This window comes from Oryctolagus cuniculus, chromosome 11, assembly GCF_051225735.1.
Source record: "Oryctolagus cuniculus isolate XC-2025 breed Fujian yellow rabbit chromosome 11, ASM5122573v1, whole genome shotgun sequence".
Taxonomy (NCBI): domain Eukaryota; kingdom Metazoa; phylum Chordata; class Mammalia; order Lagomorpha; family Leporidae; genus Oryctolagus; species Oryctolagus cuniculus.
The window spans coordinates 20,901,205-20,917,847 of NC_142877.1; the positions used below are offsets into that span (position 1 = coordinate 20,901,205).

The 16,643-nt window shown below is 45.6% G+C and overlaps 1 protein-coding gene across 1 annotated transcript in view; it reads right to left on the minus strand.

The window, feature by feature from the left end:
• CTNNBL1 (catenin beta like 1) overlaps window positions 1-16,643 on the minus strand; it is a 170,483-nt gene that overhangs the window by 69,616 nt on the left and 84,224 nt on the right. Inside the window, exons 8-10 of the mRNA XM_089307131.1 lie at window positions 13,898-13,970; window positions 13,604-13,662; window positions 12,058-12,206 (exon numbers count right to left, since the gene is read on the minus strand). Of these exons, the coding sequence (XP_089163257.1) occupies window positions 12,058-12,206; window positions 13,604-13,662; window positions 13,898-13,970 (281 nt within the window). The remainder of the gene's footprint in view (window positions 1-12,057; window positions 12,207-13,603; window positions 13,663-13,897; window positions 13,971-16,643) is intronic.

A 16,643-nucleotide genomic window follows, 5' to 3' on the forward strand; every position in this document is an offset into this window, starting at 1 on the left:
CTTGCCACCAACATGAGAGACCCTGATAGAGTTCCAGGGAATCAACCAGTGGATGGAAAATCTGTCTCTTCCTTGATCTCTATAACTCTGCTTTTAAAATAAATCCATCTTTTAAAAAAGGGATTAGTTTTCCTATTTTTAACTCTCTTTAAAAGATAATAATTTAGGGGCCAGTATTGTGGTGTAGTGGGTTAGGTTGCTATCTGTAGTGCCGCTTTGGGTCCTGGCTGTTCCACTTCTGATCCAGCTCTCTGCTGTGGCCTGGGAAAGCAGTAGAAGATGGCCCAAGTCCTTGGGCCCCTGCACCCATGGGAGACCTGGAAGAAGCTCCTGGCTTCAGATCGGCACAGTTCCAGCCATTGGGCCATCTGGGGAGTGAACCAGTGGATGGAAGACCCACCCCCTCTCTTTCTCAATCTCTCTCTCTGCCTCTGCCTCTCTGTAACTCTGCCTTTCAAATAAATAAATAAATCTTTTAAAAAAAAGATAATAAACAAAAGAACAAACAAATAGAAAGGGATTTATGACATAAGTTAAAGCAAAATGTATGACAATATGTTGCACAAAAACCCAGGAGGGAGAAATGGAAGTTGATTACGGTGAGGCTCTCTACCGTAGGTGTGTTTAATTTCATGCTGGTGGTGAGGACACAACAGGTCTCTCTATATTGCAAAACCCTGATCAAATCAAATTCTTGAATACGTGCAGTTTAACAACGGTGGAAAGATGAATAGCTGGCGAGTGTGACAGAAGGTGTCAGACAGGTCCGACACCGTTCCTGCCAGGGAATCTTGATTCAGTTCCTCTGCCTTCTCTGACACAGCACTTCCCCAGTTGTGAAGTGGTAACGTCAGCCTGGAGGGCTGTTGGAAGGATTACACTGCGCTTCTGAAACGTTTTTCTGGTTCTGAGAGAACAGGTGCAAACTATCATTATCCATCTAAGAGAGAACAGTAATATTCTGCTTAGGGGAATAGGAAATGTCTGTTTTTGGACAAACAACAACAAGCAAGATCTGTGTGTGCACCTTGGGACGTAAGCTGTGAACAGCCATATCAGGAAACGCAGCTGACTTCTCAAAGACTGGCACTATTATCTCGTACACTTAAAGGATGGCGTCTGGCACTATTATCTCGTACACTTAAAGGATGGCGTCCCGGGCTCCTGGCTTCAGCCTGGCAGAGTCCTGGCTATTACAAGCATCTGGGGAGTGAACCAACGGATGAAAGACCTCTCTCTATTCTCTATCTCTCTTCCTGCCTTTCAAATAAATTAGTCTTAGAGAGACAGAGAGACACGAGCTTAAGAAGAGAAAACTCTAGTTCTTGAAAAACTCATAAAGGAGCACAAGAATAAAATTGTGATCCATTTGGACCTTGAGGTGTTCCCCTACCAAAAGAACCCATGTAGAAGGAGGTAAGAAAACAAAGGATAAAAACCCGAGTTCCCTGGGCTGGCCTTTCTACCTATGCATCCTGCCACAGCTCACTGTCCAGAAATGGGTCTGTGGAGACTCATATGGCGCATGGTATACCATTGCTGTTTTATCGGTTTTCTTTGTCAGACACACTTTTCTCTCGATTAAGGAAAATCTTACGGAAAAACCTCAGAGAAGGAAGGAAGGAAGGGAGGGAGGGAGAGAGGGAGGGAGGAAAGGAAGAAGGGAGGAAAGAGGGAGGAAGGGAGGGAGGGAGGGAGGGAGGAAGAAAAAGAAAAGAAAAGGGCAATTTCTGGAGAGGAAGTGGCCGTATATCCTTCTCTTCCTGTCCTCGCCCTTACAGTTAATAACAAGAGGGGTTCACTGTATTTCTGCTACACAACCCAAAGTTGTATTTGTACACATCCCTTGGGATCACAGCGGTCTCTTCTCCTTCCAGCTGGAACGGAGTTTTACAGCACAAGTAATAAGCCTCATGTCAACATTTTCAGGGAAACTGACAATGTAATTCTTCTGTCTCCCACTGGCTTTGTTGCTTCTTAAAAACATGGAACTATTTTGATACAAGGACATCCTGTTAAAAGGTGCTTTGTGGTGGTGAGAAGCAAATGGTCTGGAGCACAGGCTATAATTAAACCTGACCTCATGGACTCTTCAACTTGCAGCAACCACCTTACCAGAGAGAGACATCTGTAACCCAGAATGTGGACCTGGCAAACCCGTCTCCATGGAGGGGGGACGAGGGCACTGTCAGAGCTCCACCCTCGGTCCCTGCCAAATTCTAGATCAGCTACCTCGGGTGTTAGATCTTAGACTCATTTCTGTGGATGGGATCCCGTGAATCTGATCACTTTGTTCAACTGCCAATAAGCTGTGACTTTGATTATCCTTTCAAATATCCTTGCCTATCAAGATACCACTTCGAAGAGCCTGGTATTGTGGCACAAAGGGTTAAATCAGTGCCTGGGATGCTGGCATCCCACAGGAGCACCGGTTCAAGTCCTGGCTGCTCCACTTCTGATTCAGCTCCCTGCTGATGTGCCTGAGAAAGCAGCAGAAGATGGCCCAAGCCCTTGAGCCCCTGCCACCCACATGGAAGACTTGGATGGAGTTACAGGTTCCTGACTTTGGCCTGGCCCAACCCCAGCTGTTGCAGCCACCTGGGGAGAAAACCAGCCAATGGGAGACCTCTAGCATTTAGTTCATATTCATATCTTAACTCTCTTGCTCTTCTCCAAAGACCATGCACACACTCTCTCTGCACCCTAACTCGACTGAAACTGAAAAATGGTGCTGAGCTGCCTGACACACCCAGGACCTGGATTTCCCACATGAGGGGCCCTGGCTCTTTTCTCCTTAAGATTACACTTCTAAGGGGCCCCACAGCTCTGCCCTTCCCCCCTCACTTTCCCTCTTTCCTTTCCTTATGAAAATGCTAAGTGATCACATGAGAAACACTGGCCCCCCCACCCCGAGTCCTGTGCTCCGCACAGCCACCTGCCGCCTTTTCCACAGCGCGGGCTCACTCTTAAATACCACCTCAACCACCTTTTCTTCTTTCCCAAGATGTCTTCATCTGTTCTTTGACAGGGAGAGGAAAACAAACCCAAACTGGCTTTTTTTCTTATTGATTCTGTCAAGCACTGTGAAATCCAGACACTGAACAGAGGAATGAAAAAAAGTCACCTGACAACTAAACTAACACTGGGCGACAGGTAAACTAGAGGGGAAAAGGCCTGTGAGGTCGGGGCAGAGAGGAGAGCTTTAGGGACGACAGAGTGGCACGGAGGATTTCTCTGAACTTGAGTTGGACGGTTCTAAGAAATGAACACCTAAATCATAACCGGCAATACCTGGCAGGATGACGGAGCGGGAGAACCCAGAGGTTCAAGTGCCCAAGGAGGGATGAACTCTAGTGGGGACATGTGTGCTGGCTTCTGCTCTGAAGCCCAGCCAGGGAACAGGCCTAAGGCAGTGAGCCCCATAGTAGAGCCACCTCTGTTATCCTCTCGTGAGCTTCAGGGTAAGGGTCACAAGTGTCCTTCATGTATTAAAAAATATGACAGAGAAAAACGGGACTGGAAATTTGAGTTCTCAACTGTGTGGCTTTTAATAAGTCACTCCTCTTTGTTTGGGTCAATCTGTGGAATTTGCCAGAAAGTCTATAAGGCAATGATTCTGGGGCCAGTGCTGTAGCGTAGCGGGTTAAGCCATGGCCTGCAGCACCAGCATCCCATATGGCCACTGGTTGGAGTACCAGTTGCTCCACTTCCAATCCAGCTCCTTGCTAATGCACCTGGGGAAGCAGTAGAAGATGGCCCAAGTGTTTGGGCCCCTGCACCCATGTGGGAGAGCTGGAAGAAGCTCCTGGCTCCTGGCTTCAGCCTGGTATACCCCTAGCCACTACAGCCATTTGGGGAGTGAACCAGTGGATGGAAGATCTCTCTGTTCCTGTAACTCTATCTTTCAAATAAATAAATAAATCTTTAAAAAAAAAGAATGATTTTAAACAGCAAAAATGTTTCCCAGATTTTTCTCATTCTTCTAGCGAATATTTGCCAACAACTGAAGGTCTGTATGTAGCTAGGTAGTGGGAATGCAAACAGAAAGACGACCAGGTCTTAGGGTACAGCTGGAGACATGGACAATGCTGTTGAGGGGTCACAGCCCCAATACACGTAAGCAAAGAAGGTGACAACCCCATCTTTAAATTTGTAGCTGGGGGGTGGGGAAGTGAGGACAGTTAGAGAAGTTGACAAGGGGGTGAAAGGCTGTTTAGAGAGAGGTTTAAGCCTAAATACTAAGGTTGCGTTGCCCAGAAAAATCAATGAAATATGGGAGACACTTTGGTTTAGAGGGGAAATGAGAAGAGATGGCAGTAGCAGTGGGAGAATTACACAGGGGCCAGATCCTGAAAGGATTCGGGACCGTTTCAGATATTCACAGATAGGACATCAGCCTGTTTTTAAAGAGGAAACATAATCACTAATAGAAAAGCAATAGGAAAGCCGATTATATGCTCTTAACCAGAGTTCTATGTAAAACAAAACGACACAAAGCAAGAGATAAAATGATGAGAAGGAATACAATAAATACAAAATTACCAAAAAATTCAAGACGAGTTTATGCGAAGCAACACAGAGGGATATTCAACATTGACAAAATATATACTCCAACACTAAGATAGCAGTCATTCGCATTTACTTGCTGAATAAGCAAGTCAGAATATAATAAGCACAAAATTCACAGAGGAATGGTGGAGGGGGGCAGGCATTGTGGTGCCGCTGGTTAACTTGCTGCTTGTGACGCCCACATCCCATATCAGAGCATGGGTTCTAGTCCCAGGTACTCCACTTCCAATCTGGCTTCCTGCTAACGCATCCCAAGAGGCAGAACATGATTGGCCCAAGTTCCTGTCACTCACTTAGGAGACCCAGAGGCAGTTCTGCGTTCCTGGCTCGTCTGACCCAGCCCTAGCTGTTGAGGGAATTTGGGAAGTGAACCAGAAGATGGTTGTTGGGGGATTAAAAAAAAAAACAATTACAGTTATCCCAAACAAAGTAGTCCAAGAAAGGGGGCATGGAGGAGACAGACAACTCAATGCATGAATATCTGCACAACCAATTTAGCACTTATACCACTTTATACCCAAGAAACCCAACTTCTAATAGAATGTCTAGGAAATCAGTACAAAAACTAGCTGTGTACAAGGCAACAAATAGAATCTCAAATTCAGAAAAGTGGATATTATACATGCTTTCCACTAATAGGATAGGATACAATACCTAACCACTTGAAATTAGGTGATGAATTTAAACAATATTAGAGGAAATTCTTAAACTTCAAAATTTTTTTTAAAGTTCGGGAGTTATTTTTTTAAAAGCATTAAGCATTTAACTTAGAAACATGAAAAACAGGTATCATCATAATTGGACAGTAGAAAAATGGAACTCAAAGCAGGAAAAAAAAATCTCAGAAGGTAAAAAGTATAAAAATAAAATGATAAGTCAACTTATAAATGTATACTTATAATTATATACAATTTTAGGGGCTGGTACTGTGGTGTAGTGGGTAAATCAGTTGCCTGGAGTTCAAGCATTCCATATGAGTGCCAGTTGGAGTCCCAGCTGCTCCACTTCCAATCCAGTGCCCTGCTAATGCACATGGGAAAGCAATGGAACATGGCACAAGTGCCCTTGGGCCCCTGTACCCATGTAGGGGATCTGGAGGAAGTTCCTGGCTTCAAATCAGCACAGCTCTGGCCACTGCAGCCATCTGGGGAGTGAACCAGCAGATGGAAGATTTCTCTTTGTCTCTTTTCTCTATAATTTTGCCTTTCAAATAAATGAATAAATCTTTAATATATATATATATATACACACACACAATTTTTGTTAATTACTTTAATAAAAATAAATTTTGAGTTGGCTTTCTATAAAAAGTTGTCCCACCCTCCAAAACAGAAATTCAATCACTGTTAACAAGTAGGAGAAAAAAGTAGAGATTTTTAATTATGTAATATTGGGAATTATGAAAGACATAAGGAACAGAACATGAAGAGGAGGATATGGAAAAGAAGTATAACAATACAAGACAACTTAATCGACTTGGAAGTCTGTATGAAGTTGACAAATGTCTGTAACAATATACAATATCAAACTGTCTAAAAACTAGAACACTAATGAAAGGATTCAAGAACGTGAGAAAATGGAGAGAGAGATCATGTTCATGGATATGAAGACTCACTACTACAAAGGCTCCACTGTCCCTACAATAATCTGTAGGGTCAGTACAATCCCAATCAAAATTCCAAGCAGAGTTTTTGCAGGAATTGACAGGCTGATTTTAAAATTCATATGGAAAGACAAAAACAAACAAAAACCAAAAAAACTAAGGAACTAAAATAGTCTAGCAATTTTCTAAAAATATGAGCAAAGTCAGAGGACTCAGACTACCTGACTTCGGGACTGGACTCCTAGCTTTATAGAGCTGTAAATATCCAGACATTATGGCACTGGCAAGCAGACAGACACACAAATCGGTGGAACACAGCACAGAGAAACAGAACCCCACACACATGCACACAATCAACTGACTTCTGACAAGGTGGAAAAGCAATGGAATGGAACGTGGGCAGTCGCTGCACCACCTGGTGCAAGCAAGGAACAGCTAAATGCAAAAATAAGTCAACACATAAGTAAATAAACCAAGCACTTCAGCTCACGCTCCCCACCATATAGCAACACTTAAAAACGAAACTATGGGGGCAAGTGCTGTGGCCTCCGAGGCATCGACATCCCATATGGGTGCCATTCCAGTCTCTGGCTACCCTACTTCTGATCCAGCTCCCTGCTAATGCACCTGGGAAAGCATCGGAAGAGGCACCAAGTGCTTGGGCCCCTGCATCTATCTGGGAGACCTGGAATAAGCTCCTGGCTCCTTATGGGCCCAGTTCCAGCCACTGCAGCTATTTGGGGAGTGAACCAGTGGATGGAAGACCTCTCTCTCTCTGCCTCTGCCTCTCTGTAACTCTGTCTCTCAAATGAATAAATACATAACATTAATAAATAAATCTTTAAAAAATGGAACCTATGAACATAAAACCTAAAATGAAAACATCAAAAAGAAAACAAACTTTTTGAAACTTTGGGTTAGGAAACAGTTTATACATAATATCAAAAGCACAATTCATAAAAGAAGGATTCATAATTTGAATTTCAGCAAAGAAAAACTTTTATTCTTTAAAAGACACTGCTAAAAAAATGAAAAGGTAAGCCAGAGATTAGGAGCACAGGTGAGAGCTGATGGAAAAGGAGACCAAGGGAACTTTCTGCAGTGATAAAAACGCTCCTCAAAGTTTGTGGAAATGTGTATTACAAAAAACTATGTGTGGATTTCAAAATTCTTTGCACCAAAATAAACTTGGCTTTTCATTCCATTTTCCATGAACTTCCTAAAGCCCCTCATCAACGTGCACTGTCCAGTTACCAAACAGCCAGGTGCTGGTGCTGAGCATCTAAATGTGGCTAGCACAGTCCAGGAATCAACTTAATCTGATCAAATTTATTAAATTTAAAAGCTGGTACTTTGGGGCTGGTGCTGTGGCAAAGATCGCCTGCAGAGCCATCATCCCATATGGGTTTGGTTCGAGTCCTGGCTACTCCACTTCCAATCCAGCTCCCAGCTAACGCACCTGGGAAAGCAGCAGAAGATGGCCCAAATACTAGACCCCTGCTTCTCGATAAAGCTCTTGAATCCTGGATTTGGATTGTCCCAGCTCCGGCCATTTGTGGCTATCTGGGGAGTGAACCAGTGGATGGAAGACCTTTCTCTCTGTCTCTCCCCCATCTCTCTGTAACTCTGCCTTTCAAATAAATAAATTTAAAAAAAAAAAAACTGATATTCTATTCAGTTATTGGAAAACAAGTACAGGAACCCATTTTTCCAACTGTAAATTTCACAGAATCTAAACATTTTGCATGTAAGTTGAGATACAATGTAAAATACACACAGAATTTTGAGGAATATAAAACAATATAATGGTTCACTAATAATTTTTTCTTATGAACTACATGTTAAAAGAATTTTTGATACGGTGAGTTAAGTAAAACACATTAGTAAACTTGTGCCTCCGAACCTTTTGAAAGTGGCTACCACACAGAAGAAAATCTTGTCCGCCTCCCAGTTCCCCTGGACAGTGCTGTTCTGAATCTTCACGGAGGCGGTGGAGACAAAGGTGTGGACATCAGCCCAAATTAAAGCTGTACGCCTACACTGGTGCACTTTATTGTACATACATTAAATAAAATTGATAAGCATATTAAACTGGGCAGTGCAGTGTGTGTTGTTGTACGAGAGAGATTGCCTGTGTGTATATAAATGACTCCTGTTGGTGACCTTCCTTATCAGACATGATACAAACTCACTGGTTTACATCTGCAAAGTCAACCATTGCTCTTACTAGCCAGTGCATCAGATTGCATTGCTGTTAAATTCTGCCTCCCCCACTGGCCTCTGAACTTCTGGAAGGCACCAATTCTGTCGTTCTCATCTCTGCGTAAGTCTAATACTTTACACAAAAAGCTAACAAGGTATCTCATCAATGTTGCCTTGCTGCAGAAATGTCCCAGACACTTTATACAGTCTAATCCCCTCAAAACGTCTGCACCATCTTTCTTTATAAGATGAAAGAAGGAGGGTCAGAGTGATTAAAATGACTCCCAAACACCCACAGCTAGGAAGTGAAAGCCTCGCTTTGCTCAGTTCCAGGACACACTGTCCCCTCCTGCAGACGCTGCCACGCCTCCACGGGGGCAGCTCCTCAGCGACAAATGACTGAACCAAAGTCAGGCTTCATGCCTGGGGGCAACGGGCCACAGAAAGTCGCCTGAACTTCTCGTGCTGCAGCCTCCTGGTCTTACCTGGACTCTGGAGAGACAGCAGCTTGGCGGCTCTTACCAGAAGATCAAGGAGGGTGAATATAGTAGGGAAAAAAAAAATTCCCTCCCAATTAAACTTTACATTTGGGAGTCTGAAGAAGAAAAATAACACAGAACAAAGAACATGGGGAGGAGACAAAAGGAAGTGCTGAATCTGCTAATACAGCTAATTAATGCAAAGGAAGGACTTCAGCAACTTCAGCAGCCACACGTGAAAAGTGGGGGGTCCTGGAGAGGCGCGGCTCCTCGGCCTTTTGGTGCTCCTCCTTAATTAGCCGCCCAGAACCTCAGCGTTCCTGTTTGAATAATCCATATTTCTGGTTATTTATTCTGCTCCCCGCTGCTACGCATTACCAAGCCATATGCTGCAAAGATACATCACTTCATATTTGCACTCAACCATCCAAAGATACTGGCAGTTGAGACCTTTAAGAGGCTTAGGGAAAAGTCCCTGCAGGGTGCAGTATTAAGGTCAGAAGACAAATACATCTTCCTCTTTTATGTTCATTTATTTAGTTTTCATCAGTTTGAAAGGCAGAGCAAGAGAGAAAGGGCAAGAAAGAGAGAGGACAAGAGATCTTCCGTTTGCGGGTTTACTTCCTTGAAACAGGCAAGGCTGGGCCAGGCCCAAGCCAGGAGCTCTAAACACTATCTGGATCTCCCATGTGGGTGGCAGGGCCCAAGCACTGGAGCCATCAACTGTGCCTCCCAGGATGCATCGGCAGGAAGCTGGATCAGAAGCGGAGTCCCAAGACGTAAACAGGCACTTCAATATTGGCATACATAGGCACCCCACGTGATGGCTTAACCCGCTGTGCCACAGTGCTCACCCCACATGCAGCTTCTTTATTTGCTGCTTGAGAGAAGGTGGGTCTTTTCAACAACAGGACAGGCAATTAGAAGTGTAAAGAGCTAAACAAACAAAAGACTCAAGAGAGCAAAGCTAGCAACAATCAGATAAATGTGAAAGGCCTCTGAGGAATTTCCCATACTCTTCTCTGCACTTTTCAAAGAAATTTGTTTTAAAAGCAATTCCTCAGGGGCCGGCACTGTGGCACAGTAGTCTAAGCCTCGATGCAGTGCTGGCATCCTCTAGGGCGCCGGTTCCTGTCCTGCCTTCTTTTCCAATCCAGCTCTCTGCTAATGGCCTGAGAAGGCAGTAGAAGATGGACCAAGTGCTTGGGCCTCGTACAGAGGCCTCGTACGTAGCGGACCTGGAAGAAGCTCTTGACTCTTGGCTTCAGATCTGCCCAGCTCCGGCCTGGAGGCCAATTAGGGAGTGAACCAGCAGCTGGAAGACCTTTCTCTCTGTCTCTCCCTGTTTGTAACTCTGCCTCTTAAAGAAATTAAAAAAAGTAAAAAATTCCTCAAAGGAAGACCTTCAATAAATCAAGGTCTCACATACACTGGACAAGCGAAAGGATCCACTGGGCTCCTGGCCCTCCACAAGCCTTTCTAAAGACACTTCAGACACATACTCCATGATAACCCTAAAGTCATCCTGAACACAAAAATGGTCATTGTTGACTTTGTCATAACAGCAAAACACTGAAAAATAACCTCAAAATCAACGAGAGAAGGATCCTAAGGAGTTACAGTCTCCTGGAGTCTGCTTTGCACCTACTGAAACCTCATGGAGACCCATCATGGTGCAGGGGACAGTGTGTTCAGTTTCAAAAGAAACTACGGAAGACCATGTGTGCAGTAAGCCTAAGAAAGGGGTTAAAAACAAGAAAACAATTCTAGGAGAAAAGACTAGAAGAGAAGATACACCCAGAGACACACTGTGTTTGGAAGATAGATAGCACTCTGTTGGTTGCTTTGTTTTCTTTTTCACTTTATGAAGCAGGAATTCTGTCTTACTTACTTCTATGTTAGCCTAGCACTTAACACAGAACCTTACCAGTGTTTTAACTGCAGTTCTGTACGTCAATATTTCTCATTATAATTAGTAAATGCCTATCAAATTAATTTTTAAAAACTCCAAAAGAAGTATCTTAGTTTAACAGAGTTTTTGGTCATACACGAATAAAAAATTTAAGAAAGCAGACTCTAGCTCAGTCACATAAAGAATAGTACCAGCCGACGCCGCGGCTCACTAGGCTAATCCTCCGCCTAGCGGCGCCAGCACCCCGGGTTCTAGGCCTGGTCGGGGCGCTGGATTCTGTCCCGGTTGCTCCTCTTCCAGGCCAGCTCTCTGCTGTGGCCAGGGAGTGCAGTGGAGGATGGCCCAGGTCCTTGGGCCCTGCACCTGCATGGGAGACCAGGAGAAGCACCTGGCTCCTGGCTTCAGATCAGCACAGCACGCTGGCTGTAGCGGCCACTTGGGGGATGAACCAATGGAAAAAGGAAGACCTTTCTCTCTCACTAACTCTGTCACAAAAAAAAAAAAAGAATAGTACCATGGTGATTGGTGTCTTCTAAGTATGCAAATAGGCTCCAGTGTTTCTCAACTAAAGCAACAACAAAAAAGCTACCCTTTGATCCTATGCCACACTCCCTGGGTATTACTTCCTCACCCCCATCCACACATAGCTAGTCCCCCAGTAGCCAGATACCTCAAATAAGTTATTTATGTAAACCACCTCTCTCTCTTTTGCTTCCAACTTCAGCATTCTGTGAAATAACTGTGAAATTAGCATGATATCCTCTTTAAGGAATTAGAGCATAAAAATAAGATATACAGGAAAGAACTATAAACAAAAGTTCTGGAAATATCTTGCACATTTTCATATTTCCTATGCTAGGCACACAGCACATGCACAACTCATACTAAATGTAGAAATGAAAAATATGAATGACAGTATGTTGTCAATAGCAAAAACATAGGCAAACATGGCATAGACAGGTCTATAAGGTATTTGCAGAAAACTGACCTAAATTTAGACAGCAACATAGGGTAAATTTAGATGTTAATGCCAGATTTCCCCAAAAGCAACCATCTAAGATACACAGTAAAAAGATGCCGCCCTTCAAGGGAATGGCTGTAGTACCAACGGACGCATCAACAGCACGTAGCCGACCAAAATCCATCTCTCATTCACCCACTCTGATTTTAGGAAAGAGCACACCCCCACCGCCGCAGCGACACCCCCGCACCTACTTATCCGGGGATGTCAGTGGGATCAAGAAGCCCAGCTGGCTGTCCTGAACTCGGGCTACCTGCGAGGAGGAACACACCTGAGCATGAGGTTCATGAGCTGCAGGCCCTCGCCCTTGAGGAAGCGCTCCCGGTTGGAGCTGAGCATCAGGCAGGAGCAGAGCGAATCAAAGAGATTCTCCATCATCTCCTGCTCCTCGGCGGTGCTGGGATTGTGCCTTTTAAACACCTGTCAGGCAAAGAGCACAAAAATCACAGAGCCGTCAGGGTCTCTTCACAGCCGCCACCCAACAATGGCCGAAGCCCGTCTGTTCTAAGCCCACGCCTGAGCAAACAGAAGGTCACTTAACAAAATCGCAGCTGGTCCCATTTTGGAGAAACTGGGCTTTCTGCTTCACAGGCATCAAGTAGATGAGCATCAGTTCACTCCCAAAACCAACGCACTCAATTGACCAATGGGCTCATGAGTGGCTGACAGTTCCAGGCAAGGTTTAAAAAAAATAAAAACCCAACCCAACCCAACCCTGTGACTGTGAAACAGAGCACAGATGCATAGAGAGACCTCCTGTATGGACATGAGCAGCTGAGGGAGCGAAACGAGCGCCCCTGAACCCATTCCCCAGGGCGAGAGAAAACTCCGCCTGCTGTTCTCAAGGCCCTCCCCTGTCCACTGCCAGCGCATACGATCTCCTTGCCTTGTAAGAGCAGCTACAATGCCACAGGGAAAGTCATGCCCAGGACAGGGGCGCTTCCTAACAAGGGCCATAGCACTGCTTCCCAGCACAGCTGGGGCTCTCGGTCACGGGAGGGCTTGAGACAGACGCCCGGTCTTTGCCAGAGGGACACGGCACGGGGAGAGGAAGACTTTTAAGGCACGTGCATGCCCCTGCTGGCTGACTGGGAGCTCATCAATCATCTGGCAGAGGAGGACTGCGCACTTTCTCAGAACTGGAAATGTTCACGTTTCAGAGCTCTGTTTTTGGGGCGGAGGCCAAGCCATCGCGGCTGCTGGCACCCAGACGGAAGCTGTATGCAAACCGACATCTCAGACGCTCCCAACACTCCTAAGATTTCATCCAAATGATCTATTTTTCAGTCCTGTTTTTGGAATAACACAGATGAGGTTTGTTAGAAGAAATCTTAACAGTGTTTTTGGAATGCCAACAGAATAACATCTCGGCTGGATTTGCATTTCTGCCGGGGAGCTCACAGCAGGTTCCCACTTCTCATTCCAGCCTCCAGTGCCCCGGCCTCCCCAGCCTCCTCTGCACTGGAGCACGTCTCCTCGAGCCGATCTGGATGCTGGAACACAGGCTCCATCAACAGCACGTGGAAAGGAAAGGGGGACAATAATCTTGGGGGTGGGTCAAGTGACAGTCATTTGGGATTCTTGACCCAAGAGGTTCATCTCTTCTGGATGACGGGGACGCACTGAGACCTGGTCATGAAGGGCAAATGACCGAGACAAGAGGCCAAGCATGTGCGTCCAGGGCACCTCCAACTGGCCAACCCGCTCCAGTGGCTTCCATCACTTGGCTCACTCCTTCCCGCCATGCCCGGCTCCGCCTACCATGTAAAGCAGCCCATGTATCTCGCTGGTAGACAGGAAGTGCGGGAATTACTCACGGATAACTGCTGAAGAAGCACATCGATTCCGTCCAGCTCCCCAAGCAATTCCCTGTTTTCTAAAAGGGAAAAAATAGAGGACGAAAAAAAAAATGAAGCTACCTGTCAGATTTTACAGCCGTCTAACACTGATACATCAGCAAACAAAATCAATACGGCCTGACAGAGTACAAAAGCGGCACAGAGCGCGAGAGAGGAAGCAGGCAATGCCAAAGGCAAGAGAGCCTGCCGTCATGATGCGAGACAAGGCCGGCCCCTGCCCTAACAGAACATCGACACCGAGAGGGGCCTCACCGTCGTTGTCCTGCAGCAGGATGGCCAGCACTTCACTGCAGTAGAGCTTGTTGGCATCAAAAGGCATCTTTGCCTGCAGGGAAATCCGAGAAAGGAGAAAAGCATTATGGGTCTGGCTTCCTTTCCCAGGACAAACCTTTCATGGGTAGTAGGATGTGATTTTGAGGAAAGCAGAAAGGGAAGAGGTAAGTGAAGGGTGAAAATGGACCACACAACAAACCGCAGACGGACACGATGGTTCTTCCCCGCTAATGAACACCAGCTCTACCGCGAAGCCTTCCCTGACTGCCTGTTGTCAGTCCAGAGACTACGCAAAGCAGATGAACGGCAGGATGCTCTGGACTTCTTAAGACTAAAAACTCCAGAAGCTGCATTCACAAGTTAGATCATAGCACCAGACTGGAAATTAGCTGACACGTGATGAGAGAAGTGAAAATAAAGCCATCTCTTGTTTAGATTAGCTGAAGGTATTTCTAACAAAGTAGTTCCTTTTGTATTTTTTTAATGCTTAAAATTTAATTTGAAATCATAAACCTATCTGCTTGTATGCCATAATCTGCCTACTATTTAAAAAGGAAACCACATTAAATATGCAAAAATGTGTTAATATTTTAACACCCAAATTACTACCCACAGTTCTCTCCCTGCTGCGTGCTCTGCCTCTTGGAGCTCAGAGGGCACGGCTGTGTAGCACAGCCGGCCCGCAGCGTCCGCGCTGCTTCAGCAGGGAGCACCGCAAAGCTCACCGTTAACAAAGGCCCTGGGTGGAGGTGTGCAGAGGAGCGGGCCTCACTGACGTGTTTTTATTTCTGGTACTCACGGTCCTTAAAACACAGGCGCACAGACAATGCCTGTTCATCGGCAGTGGCCTTTGCTACGACCTAGGTTTCTGAAATGACGGATCATTTCTGTACCTGCAAAGGACAGGGAAGTGTTTATCTTGGAGCTAACACTTCCATCACCTTGGTGCCATCCATGCTTGTGTTTGGACATTGATTTTGTACTTAACAGGAAGGAGTGGTGCCTAATCAAGCGACAGTTTGGGTTTCTGCGCACGTCTTTCGCGTCGGGACTCAGCGATCCCCGCAGGCCTTCAGGCAGCAAGCCAGGTATGACCCATCTGAGGTTAAAAGATCTGTGAACACAAGGTCTTACATGTGCTGACTGCAAGGTGTGCTCCCCGGGCAAGCTTGAGGCCTTGTTTCAAGAAACGCAGAACTGCTGGGGCTTAAATCCAATGTGGTACATTTCACTTTAAGAAAAAGGGTTTTCAAACACCAAGGTGGAATGCCAAGGGGTGAGTGTCTCTACTAGAATCAAGAATTGGCTAATATGGGGCTGGTGCTGTGGTGCAGCAGGCTAACGCCCTGGCCTGAAGCACCGGCATCCCACATGGGCGCCGGTTCGAGACCCAGCTGCTCCACTTCCGATCCAACTCTCTGCTACGAGAGCTAGGAAAGCAGTAGAAGATGGCCCAAGTCCTTGGGCCCCTGCACCAGCATGGGAAACCCAGAGGAAGCTCATGGCTCCTGGCTTTGGATCAGTGCAGCTCCGGCTGTTGCGAACAACTGGGGAGTGAACCAGCGGATAGAAGAACTCTCTCTCTCTCTCTACCTCTCCTCTCTCTGTGTAACTCTGACTTTCAAATAGATAAATAAATCTTTTAAAAAATTGGCTAATAAAACTTTGTACTCAATTATTTAAGTGCCAAATTTTACTATTATTAAATATTAAATGACTTAAGCCACACCAACTCATAGGGCCAAATATGTGTGAAACAACATACCCAGGGCCAGCACTGTGGCATAGCAGGTTAAGCTGTCACCTGTGACACCAGCAGCCCATTTGGGTGCTGGTTCAAGTCCCAACTGCTCCACTTCTGATCTGGCTCCCCGCTAAGGCACTTGGGAAAACAGCAGAGGATGGCCCAAGTCCTTGAGGCCCTGTACGATGTGGGAGCCCTGGAAGAAGCTCCTGGCTTTGACCTGACTGAACCCTGGCCGTTGCAGCCATTTGGGTAGTGAACCAGCAGATGGAAGATTTCTCTCCCTCTCTTCTTCTCTCTCAGTAACTCTTTCAAAATAAGTATATCTTTAAAAACAACAACAACAACAACATACCCTTATCTGAAAGAAGCCAAAAGACACACGGCTTCTACAGCAATGGCCTTCCTCTGGTTCCAATGCCTCCTGTATTTGGCTTCATGAACTCCTGTCTCCAGGGTGTGTGTTGGGGAGGGGGGGGTCTCTTTCTTTCAATAAATACTTATTGGGCACTTGCTGTATGCCAGACGCAGAAACATAGAATTAAGCATAACAGCAAATACATAAATTAGACCCTGTTCACTGTTAGGACATTGAAAAATGTTACACTGAGTTCACTGAGTTCAAATTAATTTCATTAAATAGTGCAGTGAAGTATAAAAAAAAAAATTGTAGATCTGGAATCAGACACCTGAGTTTAACTCATGAGCACGTTACTACCAATGCCACACACAATCTGCGCTCCCACACGGTGCGCCGAGCAGCTCGAGTGCCTCACTCCATTCGCTGCAGGCTGAGGTAAGCGCCCAAGGAGAGCACGCTGACGCCCGACACCTGCTGAATATCACATGGACTTCCGGCTCTGAGCTCATTTCTGTTAATGACACCACATCTCTATGGAGGCAAGCTTTGGCAGTTGCTGTGACAGAAGACTCGTGTGAACAGTCAATATGGAATAGGAATGAGACTGGTGTTTGATCTGA